Source organism: Gambusia affinis, linkage group LG07 (genome assembly GCF_019740435.1).
Source record: "Gambusia affinis linkage group LG07, SWU_Gaff_1.0, whole genome shotgun sequence".
In the NCBI taxonomy this organism is placed as follows: domain Eukaryota; kingdom Metazoa; phylum Chordata; class Actinopteri; order Cyprinodontiformes; family Poeciliidae; genus Gambusia; species Gambusia affinis.
The window spans coordinates 21,064,547-21,081,243 of NC_057874.1; the positions used below are offsets into that span (position 1 = coordinate 21,064,547).

Consider the following 16,697-nt stretch of genomic DNA (forward strand, 5'->3'; position numbering starts at 1 on the left):
CAAGAAAATTAACTCAGAATCTGCAGCAGGATTTGTTTAGATTCAAATTTCTTTTTGTGACCTTTATAGTGCCAGTGATTCATTGTCCACGACAGAAACCAAATGTGGAACAACCTTTTTAGAGAGTCAGATAAAATCTCCTTGGAGATTTAAATAAATGTCAAACTACCAGAGTTATCACAAACTTTTGTTAATAATTATAAACACACTACACTTCCCTAAAAGCAGCCCAGTGTCTACCTCGCTGAGCTCTTTTATTGTGCCCCATCAGTTTACAGAGCATTACATCACTAATGCAAACACTGTACCAAAGTTAATCCTCTCCATCCTGCATGATGCTGCAGGCGGGCAGGCAAACAGAGGCTTTGTGGCATGCTGATAAGACACCGCAGAATGTGGTTGGTTGGCTGGTTTACACAGCCGCTCCATCAACCAATCCCTGCCAGGGAAATGTCAAACATGTCAGAACTAAACTTGTAATGCGCTCTGCTGGCCAGAGGCACCATCAGGTTCAAAGTCAGTTTAAAGATGCTTCAAAGCTGAAATGACTTTTGTATAGAACCGAAACAGAAAGTCGAGCAAAGAAACAATAATGTTTTTAATATAAAAACAGTAAAAACAAAAAGCCATAGGGAAATTGTCCTACAAGGCTCAAGACATGTAAATTTCAAAAATTAAAGTTTAAAGGGATACAACATATAACTTTAGACAGCTAGTACTATCTGGAAATACAGTACTTATTCCCTTCTGTAAATTATTGTTTATGTGACCAGTCTAACATTACATGAAGTAATATAATTACATGGTCCACTTCAAAACAGCAACACATACTTTTAATGATAAGTGGTCACCAGTTTTCTGGTGTAATGTTGTTCTGTCTCTTTGTGATCAAAGAAAACAGTTCATTGAAAAGAACATCATAAAATTACTAAGTAACAAAATGTTTTTAAGGCTGTCTGCACAAAATTTAATTTGCACATGTTTCAAGTTTTCGTCTTCCTTGTTTGCTGTTCCTTCTTTTCTGTCCATTATACATTTTTCCAGCTTCATTGATTGAATCCCAATTATGGAGAAATATGGCTTCATGTCTGGTAGCTGCAGGACCAGGATCGAGGCATCACCAGCTCCCACAAGCTGTCCTGCTTGTGAAAAATGAAATAAAATATTTTTTTAAAATTACATACAATACAATTTTTTTATGTTGTTTGTTTTTTTATTTAAATGTTTATGTTAATTATTTGTTCTTACTATTTAACAAGCATGTAACAAAGTTTTAGACAAAGAAATTTGTGGTGAAGTTCAGAATTTTAAGTTCATGTTAACCCATCTGTTGTGCCAATCCTCCAAGTAATATGTAACGCCAGGTATGAGGGCTTGGTTTTCTAATGGTTAAATCCTCATGAATTGTTCCCACATCTGCCGTTCTTCCATTGATTTGTGTGTACACTGAAATTGTTTTGCTCAAGATGATGTTACACCAACACTATCTTTCTTTTATGTCCTAACAAACAGGGAATAAGAACAAATAAAAAAGCTGGGATGATGAAATGGTTTGCTTCCCTCAGTTTGTCACTCTTATAGGCAGCACAGATGTGTGAATCGTATCCGACATAAAGCTTCTTGACTGTGACTCTCACTGCTGCTTCCACATTTATTGACATTTCTATATTAAAATGTGTAAAAAGGCCTTAAAATAAATCCATGGTATGTTGCAGTAGAAAACTGCCACACAGAAAAACCTAGAAAAATAATCAAACATTCAATCTGAGCACATTTATTCAGTGGGGGGGGAAATACATCATGTTGAAACATAACTTATTGTCAGGCTGTTCTTGTGTTTTGACTTTTTTCATTCTACTTTCATTATTACTGTGTTGTACTATGTACTATGTTCTTGACAAAATCAGGTCATACAAACTGTTTGCTGTAAGACTGCCAGTTAAATGTTACACAAGATTTTTTAAAAAGTTTCCAAAAGCATTTAAATTCTGGATTTTTCTAAATTGTGTGAGATTTTAGAACAAAACCAATGCAGTGGAATATATTGTGTTATTAGACTGAGTAGTATGCTCATGTGGCAGTCGTGTTTTTTTTTTGTTGGTTTGTATTTTTTACAATTTGATCCAGCATTAATGTCAGTCAGTTTATTGACCAGCTGGCCTACTTTTCATTTATTTTCAACAGGAGTCAAAGTCAGATGCACTTCTTCATTAATTTGATGTAAAATGTATAAACTCAAGTCACATGGTAACCCCTTTGTGTTTATATCAATATCAAAATATAAAACAAAATATTTCTGATGTTATATCAAAATACCAAGCAATCTCATATGTAGCAGCTACTTATACTGTAAAGGAGTGTAGAAACATTTCTGAAGCCACCTTTAGCTAGAGTACATACCCCTGCTGGTGGGCAGTGTATCTGGGCATACCACTCCTGGCAGTACAGACACACCTGGACACCCTGACCCAGGAAGAGACACGCCCACATGATGACGTTGAACACGGGGCTCTGTCGCTTATCGGTCATGGTAAAGTTGAAAGCCACTAAAAGAAAAGGACATAAAGATAGTTACTGATGATAGATGCAGTTAATCAGTAATTCTTTGTTTGAGTTGTGCCTGAGAGACAAACAGGTGAAAGGTGAAAACTCAAAACTACAATAACCTAGTTGAAAGCAGAAAATGTACTGTTTTCTTGAGAAAAAAACCAATAAAGAAACAGTGTGTAGTGTTACCAAGGCAACCAGTTATTTGATTACACTGTGATAACAGATGAAACAATATGGGGCTAATCTGTATGTAGCTTATAAACTATTTAAATCTCACTCTGTACTTTTGCCCTTATACTGAGGGCTTCTTAGAAAAATTGTTAAAAAAACATCTGTTTACATCTGACTTCTTAAATATCTAGTGCTTTCTGTTTCTTTGTTTGATTCCTTTCATGATGGCTGCATATGAAAATAGCTTGGCATTTACCTTCATCTGGGCACATGCTGTACATGAAAGTTTGCTGTAGTGCAAAAGGAAAGAAATCAGCGTACCACACCACGTCTGTCTTAATCCAGTCACTGATTAAACTTTACTCCAGCCTTCTTTGACCAAAAATCCCATTACCAGTCAAGCCACTCAAATCTTGTTTGATGATTTCTGTTTTAGGAAAACTATTTCTTGCAGTTTTTGTATAACTTGAGTTGCGTAATTGGTTATACATCTTTGAACTAATGCTTGGACATCTATACTGTAGTACTGGGTAAACTCTCGTGAGTAAAACAAAAAAACGACGGTTTGTGAGACTTTTAGCTGCTTCCATTCATTGCTGATAAGAAACAACCACTGCACCGTGGTCTGGTGACACAACTGTTTGTAGAAAAAAAGAGTGCTGATGATTGCCTGAGTGGCTCAGAGTAACAAAGCTGGTCAGAACTGGAGCAAAAATATCTAAATGCTGGTAGAACATTTGTGGTTTGTATTTGAAATTTTGTGACAAGCATTTAGCTGTTAATCTAAAGAGATTTAAAAGACACAAAGTTCTTTTAAATCCCTGGGAAGGGGGATGGGCTGTTGGGTCACCAAGTTCACTTGGCAAACTGGAAATTAAATCAGTGCCTCATAAACTCACATTTGAGCTGGAGATCTTACTATGGCCTATGTTTTGATGCTCAAAGTCTTTTGTACGAAACACTATCACCCCCTGGAAACATTTGGCTGCCTCTTTGGATTCCATGTGGTTCCTTTCTTTCCGGCTTTTGTTTTGCATAATTCCTGTGAGCTACAATACTAAAAGGGAGTCTATAAAAACAAAGTGTTTTGCTTAATAAGTGTAGATTATTTATCTGAAGAAAAAGGCCAACTCACATTTGAATTTTTCTTAATGATATTTCGGTCTTAAGATGCATAACGATGCTTATTGTTTCCTAAGCCTAATCTCTGCATGTTAAAGTAAATTTTCTCACCTCCAAAAATTGCAAAGAGACAGAACATGACCGGGTAGAAGAAGCCAAAGCCCATGGCCAAAGCATATTCATGGACAACTGCAGAGACAATGAACACGGACAGCATAGCTGCTGCTCTGAATCTCCTGTTGGACAGCTGCAGAGTGAGAGAGAGCATGTCAGAGAGAGTGTTTGGGTCAGAGGTCAAGCATCAGGCTGGATCAGACACCCAAAAGCTTTTCATCTTAGGGTATGCTACTTTTGGAGCATCACTTGTAATCCTCAACACTGACAATCTGCTTACCCAGAGGAAGTCTCTGTATCCATAGTAGTACAACCAGTCGTGAACCACTACGTTCCAGGTCCGATAGTAGTTTGCAAAGGATGTAGAATTCCACCAGTCCTGGAAAACAGAAACCAATTTCCAGTTGCTGGATCAAATTAAAATACTTTTTTGTTTTGCTCTTTTTGAAGTCTGAATAACACCTGAAAGCCCTGCAATTAATCACCAACAAGAATATAAAGGATTTCAGATTGTTTTCAGGTTTTGCACTCAGAGAAGCGAAACACTTTGATCTTTGTGAACGCATAGGAGCATTTCAAATCAATAATAGCTTTACAGCTCCACCGGCTCAATAGTTTGAAGGTCATGCTTGGAGCTAAAATATTGTTTTGATTTCTTTACAATAAACTCAATTGCCAGAGGGAGGGACTTTTAATGGGTTGGGTTGTTTTTTTTTTCTTTCCTATGCATAATTTCATTTCCATTTAAACAAAAGCCAAATGGTTAAGTGAGTGCCTTTTACAGCTCAGCTTGTTTCCACAGTCATGTTGTCTCAACTAATAAAATAATCTCACATCAGAAACATGTGCAGAATGAAAGTCATTTCTTGTAATAACAAGCAGGTCAAATAAACAAAAGAGGTAAAGGAAAACTACATAATCCGCAGTCAGATCATGTTGATTTGGCTGTTTTAAAAAGGCATTTTCCACCCCAGAAAACAAATAATTCCCTTTTAAGGATAATGTTGGCTCAACTGAAAAGTGCATCTGCATTTATAACAGTTTTTTGCCTAAATTTATGACTACATGAGAAAAGAAATGAACTCGGATGAATGTCAAAACTAGGGTCATGCCACAAACATTGGAAGTCATTGTTTATTCTGATTTGTTCTGAATTACTACCTCTGTTTTTAACAAACTACAACAGACAGTTTTGACACTCTGTGTTGCCTATTGGAATACCATCTGGTCATATCCACACTCTCTTTAACTCTGACAACTGTGATGTGTTCCTTGATTTTTATGAGGCTGCTGATTTGAATCTGTAAGGGTTTGAATACTTTTGGAAAACACTGTAACTTGGTTCTAAAATGTCAAATCAAAAGAGAAAAGTAGAAGGATGGCACAACCACGGGGAAGCCACCTGACAAGCAACAAGATGAACTACACATAGTGCATAATAGATCAGTGGTGTCAAACTCCAGTCTTTGGGTACCCAGGTCCTGCAACTTGTAGATGTGTCCCTTGTCCAACACACCTGAATAAAATGGCCGATTTACTATCATCCTGTTATTAAATGCTGCTTCCTGTTTTTGGTTCAGGTGGGCTAAAAAGAACAAATATCACAGATTATAGCATATGTTGAACTAGATGTTTAAAAGTAAATTAAATGGATGTAATTTGAGGTTTAATGTGTAAATTATTTAAGGAAACTCATTTTTATTTTTATTAGTCTATGGGTGTGAATAAGTACATGTTTGTCTTAAAGGAATTGTTATTCTACTAATTTAATTAGGTACCAACTATTGCACTCACAATAAAGGTTATGTTTTGTTTACTTGCAGTCTATATATATATGTCTAGCATATTTGTTATCTAAAGCAAAAGTGAATTTACTCACATTCTTACTTCCTTTGAAAACATAATTTTTGAGCAAGGAAAATATCTATTAAAATGATGAATATTAGCAAAATAATGTATTTTACTGATACAAGAACCTGTTTAAAGGGTTTTTCAGCAGTCTTGACCACCCTTTTCATATTTAGAAACAGTCAATACTGGCTTTAAATGAATGTTTTGGTGGCTGAATTTTTGAGGTTGAACAATGTTTCTGACTTATAGTTGTCATAGGATAATTTTACTTCTTTAGATACAGAATAGAGACATAAAGGTTCGCTATTAAAGATCTGTGACGTAAAGCATCAACATGTCTATAAAGTTCTTCTCTTGCATCAACTTCAAGTACTTCCTCATTCATATTTTCAAGTGTTAGAAAAGCTGTTAAAATGTTGAGGACTAATGAGGTTAAAGCAAAATTCTTGAAGCAGAATGTGCTTTTTCTGTTTTTCAGAAAAAGCAAAACCTATCAATAAAACAAGTCTGTGAAGTGTTGGGGGGATTTTCCATCCTGCTGCTCCAATTTCATTTGTCATCAATCTGTTTTCCCCACTTGGAGAAGGAAACAGATTTGCCAATAATACTTTCCCAGGAGAGAGGTGGTGTAACAGGAAGTCAAGTATCACACACCTTGTAGAACATCCTGTCAGCAAAACGCAGCAGCTCCCCAAAGAGGTTGAGCCAGCAGTGCAAAAAGGCAAAGAAACACAGCAGGAGGAGCATTATTCCTGAAACACAAACAAGAAAAGGAGATCATAAAATGGGCACTGCTCCCAGCAACCTTTGAGGAATTGAAACTTAACACTTATCTTTTAATATTAGCACTCTAAAAGCTCTTCACTTTATGTGAGTGGTAAACGAGCCAACCTTTAATTACCTGTGTCTGCTTTTATAATAGCATCTTTAATCTTATCACTGAATCAAACACACTAGAGACTGCACTGAATGGGATGTAATATATTTATCAGTACAAACCCACTAGAGATGTACAAGATGTTAGAAGCAAGAACAGATGTTACAAATAAATTCAGAGAACAATTGTTTTGTGTGTATGGCAAATCACACAAACACATTTTCAAACGTGTATGTGTGTAGATATTTTACTGTGTAAAATACCTGGCAATATGGAGTGAAATACGGCCAGGACCATTGTTCTTTTGCTAAAAGGCTGATTGGTCTCCGTTCTGAAGACAGGTATACAAAGTCGCACCAGGATGAAATACCCATAAAATAGGCATCCAAAAATCTATGATTAGGAGTTAAAACATGAGTACAGTGAGAGAAATAATGCAAACAAGATAAAATGTGTTATTTACATGCTCATAATGTTCTACATGTTTTTATCACACACTCATTAAATGTAAAAATTGGTAATGTTACCTTGCCAAGAGTAACAGCAACATATTTCCAACGTATTTGTTCATTTCTGTGGATAAAACAGAAAATGCAAAAAGGTCTAATATTGTACTCTACAATACAACATAGTCTAGCACAAACCTCACAACTGTTTATGTTCAATCTAGTGTTAGCACTGCAGCTCAAATAGATGTCACAGGAAATTAGTGAAGTTCTCTGTGAGCCCTTTCATGCACTGATCAGTCAGAAAACAATGAACGTTTCTTTAATATTTAGCAGGCTGTGGGGTAGATGAAATCCTTTGAATGTTTATGGCTGTGCTAAAGGGTCTCTGTGGCTTAGTTTTGTTTTTCATAAGGCTTTCAACCTCAAAGTACTTCTCAACTTTAGTTTCAGCTTATTTAGTGTGTTAAATTAAATGTGCTTTACAAATGAAACTCACATTGCTGTTAGTCTAATTCAAACCAGATGAGGTGCCTTACCGAGGATAAACTTCCCTGTAGATAAGTGTTGGACAGAAAAGGAAGTACAAGTAGCTGGAGAATGTTGGAAACCTGGGATTTTCTCCTGTAAGAAAATTACAGTTCAGTTAATATTGCTGTGATAGACAAAATACCGCTTCTGTAACATCAGTTATTTAATGAAAACCACAATCGTATGCTTTACTACATTCCTGTCTTTAAAACTGAAATGTACAGAACCAATCAGAAAAATCCATTAAGCCATAATATAAAACTGCTGGCACAATGCCTGTTATTTATTCTCTGTTATTTTCACTGAAAAAAAAATCTATTGTTTAAAATTATATTAAAACAGAGGTTGAATGCTTTCCAGTTCTTAATTTGGGGAAATTGTGAGCTGCCACTTCAATAGGCACTCAGAAAAGCTGTCTTTGTGTGAGAAAGTATTTCAAATTATCCTCTTGAGCAGCATGAAGTGCAACAAAATGTTTTCAGTTACTGAGAGCAAGCACTGCAAATCATTTGTGTTTGCTTCTTCTCACTATTCTTTTAGATCAGTGGTTCCCAATTCTGGTCCTCAGGGCCCCCCTGCCTGCATGTTTTAGATGTGCCTCTACACCAGAACAGCTGATTCAAATGATTGCATGACATCTTCTGCAGCCACCAAGTACTGCAGGAGCCTGTTAATCACCCAAAGATTCAATCCAGGTGTGTGGCAGAAGGGAAACACCTAAAACATGCAGCCAGGGGGGCCCGAGGACTGGAATTGGGAAACACTGTTTTCGATTTTTTTCATTAACACAAACGAATTGTGTAACTTCTGGCCATGCCAAAACAAAAATAATCCAAAATCATGAGTCTACTGGGAGGATGTTGAGTTGCATTGTTGTTATTGTTTATGTTTTAATATGTAAGCATATTTCTTTTCATTGATGAAAGAAAATTATTTTCCTTAACATGAGTAAATATCACAGTTTAAAACTACAAAATCTTATAGGAACTGAATATATGTAGCATTAATAAATTGCAATAAGCCTTTGTATTGATTTAAAAAGTAGACGTGACTTTAAATTCATTATTTAATTCTAAGAAAACATTTTGTAATTTTTTTATGGGAGCTTCTTTTATCCACCTTAATTTTTGGGTCATACTTATTTCTAGAGTTTTCAACCTCTTTACAATAGTATTAAATTTATGGTCCACAGATGCAATTTTTTTTTAACTTAAATTTATGAGCAACTCATGGACCATCATCAGGACCCACGTTATTTATATGTGTGCTGTTGTTTTCATTGTAAGGTTCAATGTTGGTGTGAGCTATATTCCCAGTAAACTGCTGCTTAGTTTCAGTCATTTTTCTCCTGTGTCTTGGAGTGCCACTGTGAATAATGGTAACGCCTGCGGAGTAAATACACCTGATATCGAAACACCGTGGTACATTACCTTCCTTTGGTGCATTCTTCAGGATAACGGGGGCCGTTTCTCTAATGAACGAGTAGGTCTTCATCAAGAATCTAATCTGAGGAAATTTAATAACATCATAATCAAAGTTCCTGCACTGAATGTTTACATTTTCTGCAAGACGGCAGTGATAGATGGGGACAGCAATAAGGAGCTTGTGTCAGATAAATCTCTAACAATGCATTCTTAGAAACCTTCACACAGCTGCACACTTACCTGCTCCAGAATAACAATAAATCGAGACGCTGGAGGCAGCTGGTGATGCACAACCGTGTAGATTGGGAACAGTCCAAGCACACAGGTCTGTAAGGTAGTAAAGATCAACCCTGCACCCAGAGTGAGCCCCAACTTGGAGGGAAATTTGTGGTACAAAGCGCCCCAAAACTCCAGGATGAAGTAAGGAACAAAGAGGGTGTAAACAAACATGGCAAGCCAAGCCCAGGTGACCGTCCCCAGTTTCCCAAAGGCGTAGAACAGCAGGTCAAACTCCAAAACCAACCTGAATGTGGAAAATAAATCAAGTGTAAACATCAGAGGATAAAATTCAAACAAGAAGGCTCTAACCTTTTTGTATATGTGCAAAAACACAGACTCTATCAGGCTTAATTAATCTTTGATAGAGGTTTTTACAACAAAGCAAATATAGGAAATGATGAGAAGCACTAATGAGAGACTCTATTTCTCTCATTTACATAATCATGATAGCAAGAAACTATTTAAAATATCCCCTTATTTTATCATCACAGATGTTTTGTTCAGTTCAGCACAAGAACAATATCATTGTTTTTTTTTTCAATGTGTCTATTTATCCACATTAAAATCCATGCTAACTGAGGGTAAAATGATCTGATAATTGGGTGAGCTCATTTTTTAGTTTGTTCTCAGATGAAAAAAAAAAGATATAAAACTGCAAACAACAAACAAAATCATTAGTGAGTAGCCCAAAGCAATGGGAGGAGAACCCAGAAGGATTGATTATGCTATTCTTCTGCCAGACGAGCAGCTCGAGCAGTGAGGGAAGCAGGGAAAGACACGAAGAGGGAAAACAGAAGAAAGAGTGGAGAGAGAAGTTTTTAAAAGGCTTCAGGGCATAAATGAGTTCCACTAGAATTGTTTCAGGGTTATAGAGTTTGAGACAAGGCCATGGCCATGAACATCTCCATCCAGAGAAAAGGACAGACGTGTGATAAATAAAAGAAAAACCTGAATGTTTTCCTCTTGTGGTGAAGACATGTGGTGGCTGTTATGCTAAGGGGCAACTTTAGTGGTGTAGTTTGGGACCACTAGCTCAAAGAACAGGAAACCATAGAATGAAAGCTGTAAAAACTATTTTAATCTCACCAGGAGTGCACTCACAGATACATGCAGCATCTTGTGTGTATTGTAGCATAATGCAAACCTGTGATGTCAGGTGTATTTATTCCTGTTAATTTTTTAATAAAAGTGGTATGGTCTACACATGACCTATGAAAACAGCCAACTTGACACGAGTCCACCTTCCATGAGAAGTTATTAGAAAGTTATTTTATGCTCCATATAATTTCCACTTCCAGTTGGAGACTTATGTATGAAACATGAGAGTATAAAACTCTCATGTTTCATACTGTGTCTCATAGTTCTTGCAGGCAGTGAGGTTTTATTGACCCCCAATCAATGAACTGTGTTGTGTGACACCAGTAGCTCCACCCTAATCATACTATATCATTTTCCTATGGATCTGCAACTGAAGGGGTCTAAGAATCACATTGAGCCATGCAAAACGAGCCAAAAGTTCAAAGGAGACCTATCATGCTTCCTTGAGAAGGTTTCAATAGGTCTATGTGCTATACAGAATATGTTCATTACATTTTTTGCACAAAATCCTCTTTAAACAATTAGATTTTAGTTTGCCCAGTGCTGTTTGTTTTGAACTCCTTTCAAAATGAGGTGTTTTAGGGCATCTTGTCACTTTAAATCCAAATAAGCTTCTGCTGGCCACAGTGCACTTGCAAGTGAAAATGGCTGCAAACAGATACACAATTATACAACCATACATCTTTGAAAACCAGAAGAACCTCCGGCACGACCAACAAAAATGCATCAAATGGTTTCTAAATGGTAAGTCAACAACAAAACTCCTGTATAGCACATTTAGCCGTAAAACCAGCTGCCCAAATGTGCTGGAGCTCAACTTGGGTTGCTAGGTAACAGGCTTGACTTTGCTGGGGTTGTTAAGTTCCTGCTGATTTCTGACGTTACATTCTGGAGGTTTTTGAATCGGGTCATTTGCAGGCACCAAAAAACATAAAATTATTGCCAGAAAACTGGTTGGATGCTTTTAGAAGCAGTAGAAATTCAAATGCAAGTAAAATTATACAAAATGTGAATTTTGCTTAACAAGCCCCTCTTAAAAAATAGGAGAGGGTTAAAACCTTTGCAGAGTACAACAAACACAGTTCACTAAATGGTTTGGTGGAAATTAAAACAATATATTAAGTGGTATAGTCTTGAGAACTGGGCTACTACATTAAAGAGGTTTTTAACAAATGTTCTCTCTTTCTCGCTCTGAATGTGGGAAGATATAGAAAAATGTTTTGTGCTTCAATTAAACCTGCACAGTCTTGCAGAAGCATAATGAGACAGACTGTGTTTTTCTCTTTTAACTTGTCACTTCCTAGTACATGAAATTTTACCACAGACCTGCCCTGGTCAATGTAGTCAACAGCCAACGTGCTCAAACAGAAGATGAGGAGCACAGCAATAAACATGTGGTAGATAGTCCTAATGTGGCTGATCTCAAACAGGTCACTGAGGAATAGAAGAAAACACAGAAAAAAAGCAATAATTAAATCTGACACATCTACAAAATTCTACTAAACTATACAATAAATCAATTACACTTTTTGTCTTGGAATAATTGGAATGTATGTGTGATTGAATTTAATTTTTTTATGAAAAACTTCCTCAAGATTAAATTTGCTGTGAATTGGCACTACATAAACAGTTTTTTTTTTAAAATAGGGTGTGATCAATTATATATACACAATCATACATGGATGACTGGATTGGTCGGCAACTTGGAAATAGATAAACTGGGATTAAGCTTCTAATTGCAAGACTACTATACTAGGTTCTCACTTTTTACAGAGGAAACAATCAACACGTTAATATTTTTAGTCCTAAATATTAAACTGATTGTGACACATTATGTTTTTGCTCTGTTGTTACTCACTCCAACAGAGATGCTCGCTCCAAAAACACTTTGCCATCATCCATCCTATGAGATCTAAGAAAAAACACAGACACAATTTAATCAAATGCATGTTCCTCCAAATATTTAGTAATCAGAACGTTTGTATTCCAGATCAACATGTATGAGTGTAGCGTGTATATCCGTCTCACCTGGATGACTCTTTTATTGTTGTTTTCCCATTCAGTGCAGATTTAAGATGGGGAGGAGGTTCGATAGACTCAGTCAGAGCTTTGTCAAGAATATCTCTGAGATGATCCTGGACCTGCTCTAAAACTTTCTCTTTTACTTTCTATGCATAGAAAAGAAAGGGTTTAACTTTTTCAAGCTTAAGGAGGACAGTTAAATACAATGCCATGCACACATATCCCATTCAGATGATTGATGTCACCATTTCCATAGCTTCTCCTTTGTAAGCTACCTGAATGCAATTATACTATTGTCTAGAAACACTATTATTATTGGTTTTAAATGAGCAACATTGGTTATATGGTTACCTTTATGTATTTTTCCCACTCAACCAGGTCTTCCTGCACATTTTCATGACTCTTGGCTGCAAAGAGAGGAATAAATGCTGCTCACATTGTTTACTTTGCCCTAAAATACACAGCATAGCTTGTTCACAAAACTGGAAAAGATAACAAATGAAGGTTACACATTGTTTTGCAGCAATTGGAAATGTTACAGTTTGGGAAAACATTCACCTGGTTCTGAAAAGCTATTGAAAACAGTCTATACAAAACTCAAATTTCCCAGGAAAGATTCAAAATATCAAATAACTTCCTAGAAGTCAAAGTTTGTGCGTACCTTGATCGGACTTGGACTCTTGCTGATGAGTCTTGGTTTTACGATGCCACACTCCATTGGAAGCTTCTGAAGAAGTCATGATAAAAACTGAAAAGGAAACGATATTATGGCCAGCAGCAAAAAACAAAAATGGATCTCCATTTTTAATGAACTGACACTACCTGAATAAATTGCATTATTTACAGTCCTGTAACATCACTGGAAAGTTGTGCAACATCTGGACATCATAACCCATTTGGAAACTATGAAAATCTTGCCAAATTCATCATTATGTTTTCTATTTTTTAAATGCTGGGAGTTTTAAATGATTGTTACCTCATGACTGATTATCTATAGGCCAGGCCAAGAAACGTAAACAAATGATAAAGCTTCCTGTCACTACAAAAGGTCAACATTCTTTAGATATGACCCACCGGAGAGAGAGAGACAGATTGGAGGTAAATGACATTTAGCGACCTCATTTACTAATCCGTGCTGCTTGATCACGCCTCGTGAGAAATGCCAATTTAGCAGATAATCTTTGTACAGTTGCTCAGATTATGCTGCAGATAATGTGGTGGTTGAGCACAAGTGACAGAGAAACGCAGTTACTTTATGTAATGACTGAGTTTAATTTTGGATCATGTGAACTCTTTTCGTCAAGGTTCTCTCACAACTATTTCCGCTGAATGAATTTTCATGAGATGATATACGGTAGTTAAGCCAATGTATGACATTTCTAATAAAATACCATTTACTGGTCTTATTTTATGTTTTGAAAAACCTGTGTAATATTTTTGGGTAGTTTTGATGTTTGCATGTATGCAGAAAAGCAGAAAAGATTATTTTAGAAATTAAACTGTAACTACTGGCAACGCGGTTGGATTGATTCTGCAGTGTTGGTAACAGAGAAACCTTTGAACCCATCAGCTACATTCTGCCATATCTAATTGAGGGTTATTACTGCGTAGCATGTATTTGAGGAAGACTCACAGCCTGCGTGGGTGCGTTTTCATTATTTCTAATTTCTCCTTCTGCAGAAAATTGTGGTTATGCTTCTGCTCTTTGTATCTGCTTCCAATACTAAGTTCCTCCTAATGACAGTTGGCCAAAATTGCTTATTAAATGCCAAGGAAAAGGTTTCAGGCTAGGGCCATACAATATGTGCAATACTATAAACCATAAATATAGTAAATCATAAACAGGAGGAACAATGACACATAATGTGCTCATATAACTTGGCTGTAACCATGAATACATCAGTTTTATTGAATTAAATAGTGCTTAGTTTCCTAATTTGGTGATTATATAAGACAAACACATCAAACATCAAATTATCATTTGGCCTTAATAGCTGATGTATCTATAATTTATGAAAGTAAATATTTTAAAGCTGTTCTACTTATCCCAGAAGAATAAAAAGTTGTTATAAATCTAGGCATGACTATCTTTTTTAAAATTGCGTTTAGTTCTAGAGCCTATAGTTTGCAGATGTGATGCTGACGTTGGACTGAGTGAGAATTCTTCAGCAAACTTGGTTCTAACTAATACAACTAAGCTACAGAAGTAAATCCTCAGACTGACAGATGTCACACCGTTGGAGTGTCAGGTAGTTTCTTACTCACCAATCCCAGCCAGCAGCCAGCAAGATGAACGGCTTGCCCTGCTCCACACGATGATCCTCACTGAGACAATGTTCCTGGCGAATGATTAAGTATGTCTCTCCCGGCTGTTGTGATTCCTCACTGCAGCTTTTCATTCTATTCTAGGAAAATGCTAATCTACTGTAATTTAAATTTGAGTAATATTATCAAACCAAAATAAACTAACCAATATGCTATCTTAAAATTAAATATGCTGTTGAAATTCTGGAGTTTTTCACTTTTTTGTGTAACATCGTTCAGTTTCCTTTCAATTCATTAACAAGGACAAAACTTTATGTACAGTGAAGTTTTTAAAGATATACATATATATATATATATATATATATATATATATATATATATATATATATATATATATATATATATGTTTGGCCAGCCATCTTTTTTACCACTAGATTTGTCTAGCAAGTGGTAAAACTTTATATTTCATTATTACTTTCAAAAGTTACTTCAACATTAAGCACATTTTCTAGCAGAACTTAATAGAAATTATGTTGTATAATTTAATGTCTTAATTTTACTAAAGTAGCTAAGATAGTGTGATGCTCTATTTCAGTAGCACAGAATTCATTGAGGATGTAGAGAAGGTCAACTAGATAGCTAAGGAAGCTGCATTGTTGGGTAATGTCTAAAATTTACTGATCAAAATCTGTTAGGTCTTTTTCTCATAATTGTGCTTCAGAGATTAATTACAATTTTTTTATTTTTTATCTTTGGCAGAACTACCTGATGTACTAAATCTGATGCTGGATCCTCAACCAACTGCTCCTCAGTTGGTTCCAGTGACCTCTAGCCTTGAAAGACACATTCTATCCTGAACTTTGACCTGTAATGTTGGCATTCGTAAGTGAGATGAGTTGTGGTGATATTTTTGTCTTCTGCAAGTTCATGCCTTAAAGCAATTTCTTAAGCAAAAATATAATTTTTATTTTATTTTATGTACCTAAAATAATCCAAGGAGAGACAGAGTTTTTGTCCACAGAGTCATATTTATTGAAATGACTTTCCATAACAAAGATGATTCTTTGCAGCTACAGAAGAAAGTACTCCATGCACTAAGCCATAAACAAACAAAGCAACACACAACTATACAAACAAACAACTTCTCCCCTGCCCTTTTTTTTAATTCCTGCATTTCTTATAGTTCACATTCAGGATACAGTGTCACACAAGGTTTATGTTGCCAGATTTGTTTCAGATTGGTTGGTCGGTAAACACAGGTGGCCTAATATGAATACATGTCATAAGATCTGTTTTCACAGTATGAAGGTAGGTTAACAATTCAGATTCAGCACAGCTTTCTGTTTTTTATTTTATTTTTCAAAAAACTCAACTTTAAGTTTATGACCTGAACTGAACAAATGCGACATAACAGATAAAAGGTAATAAAGAAGGTTGAGAGTAGTAGATAGATAAATAAAATTAATTAATAAATTAACCTTCCAACTTTAATGCTCCTATCTCTTCTGACCACTTCTCTGTGTAGATAAGTATTTCCACTGTATGATGCTGCCGCCACCTTGTTTCACACAGGGTCGGTGTAGTCAGGGAGAGATACTGTGAGACAGTTTCCACATGTTTGCTTGTCTCCCACATAGTTTGTTAGTAACTTTAATGTTAAGACTTTTGCAACTACTTTCTTCTTTTCAAAAAGAGCAGTTTTATCCACAAAAATAATCTTTTAAATATTTCATACTGCTCTATCAAAAAATATATTAAATTTGGTCTTGCATTGTCAAAGAAACTGTTGCGCTTAATTGGTGTGGTTGCTTTTGCAAGAAACCATATATTTTCTTGGGGTTATTTGTGTATTTATACTTAGGAGATCACAGCAAACTAAAGTTCAGAAAATGTTTTAAACTTTTTAACACACATGCTAAGACATGATAGTACAGTTGATGGACGGTT

At 35.9% G+C, this 16,697-nt stretch overlaps 1 protein-coding gene across 2 annotated transcripts; it reads right to left on the bottom strand.

The window, feature by feature from the left end:
• Positions 1-585: 585 nt before the first annotated feature.
• On the bottom strand, positions 586-14,861 carry soat2 (sterol O-acyltransferase 2). 2 transcript variants are annotated; one of them, XM_044122940.1, is made up of 16 exons: positions 14,751-14,861; positions 13,147-13,233; positions 12,837-12,892; positions 12,492-12,631; positions 12,322-12,375; positions 11,790-11,897; positions 9,327-9,609; positions 9,093-9,168; positions 7,671-7,755; positions 7,213-7,258; positions 6,949-7,078; positions 6,463-6,560; positions 4,238-4,336; positions 3,955-4,090; positions 2,401-2,546; positions 586-1,139 (listed from the first exon to the last, which is right to left on the bottom strand). In XM_044122940.1, exons 2-16 carry the CDS (start codon positions 13,223-13,225, stop codon positions 1,083-1,085), a joined length of 1,593 nt encoding a protein of 530 aa, XP_043978875.1. In that variant the 5' UTR covers positions 13,226-13,233; positions 14,751-14,861; the 3' UTR covers positions 586-1,082. The 2 variants fall into 2 exon arrangements, with proteins under 2 accessions (XP_043978875.1, XP_043978874.1); XM_044122939.1 differs by having other exon boundaries at positions 586-1,142.
• Between the last annotated feature and the right edge of the window lie 1,836 nt (positions 14,862-16,697).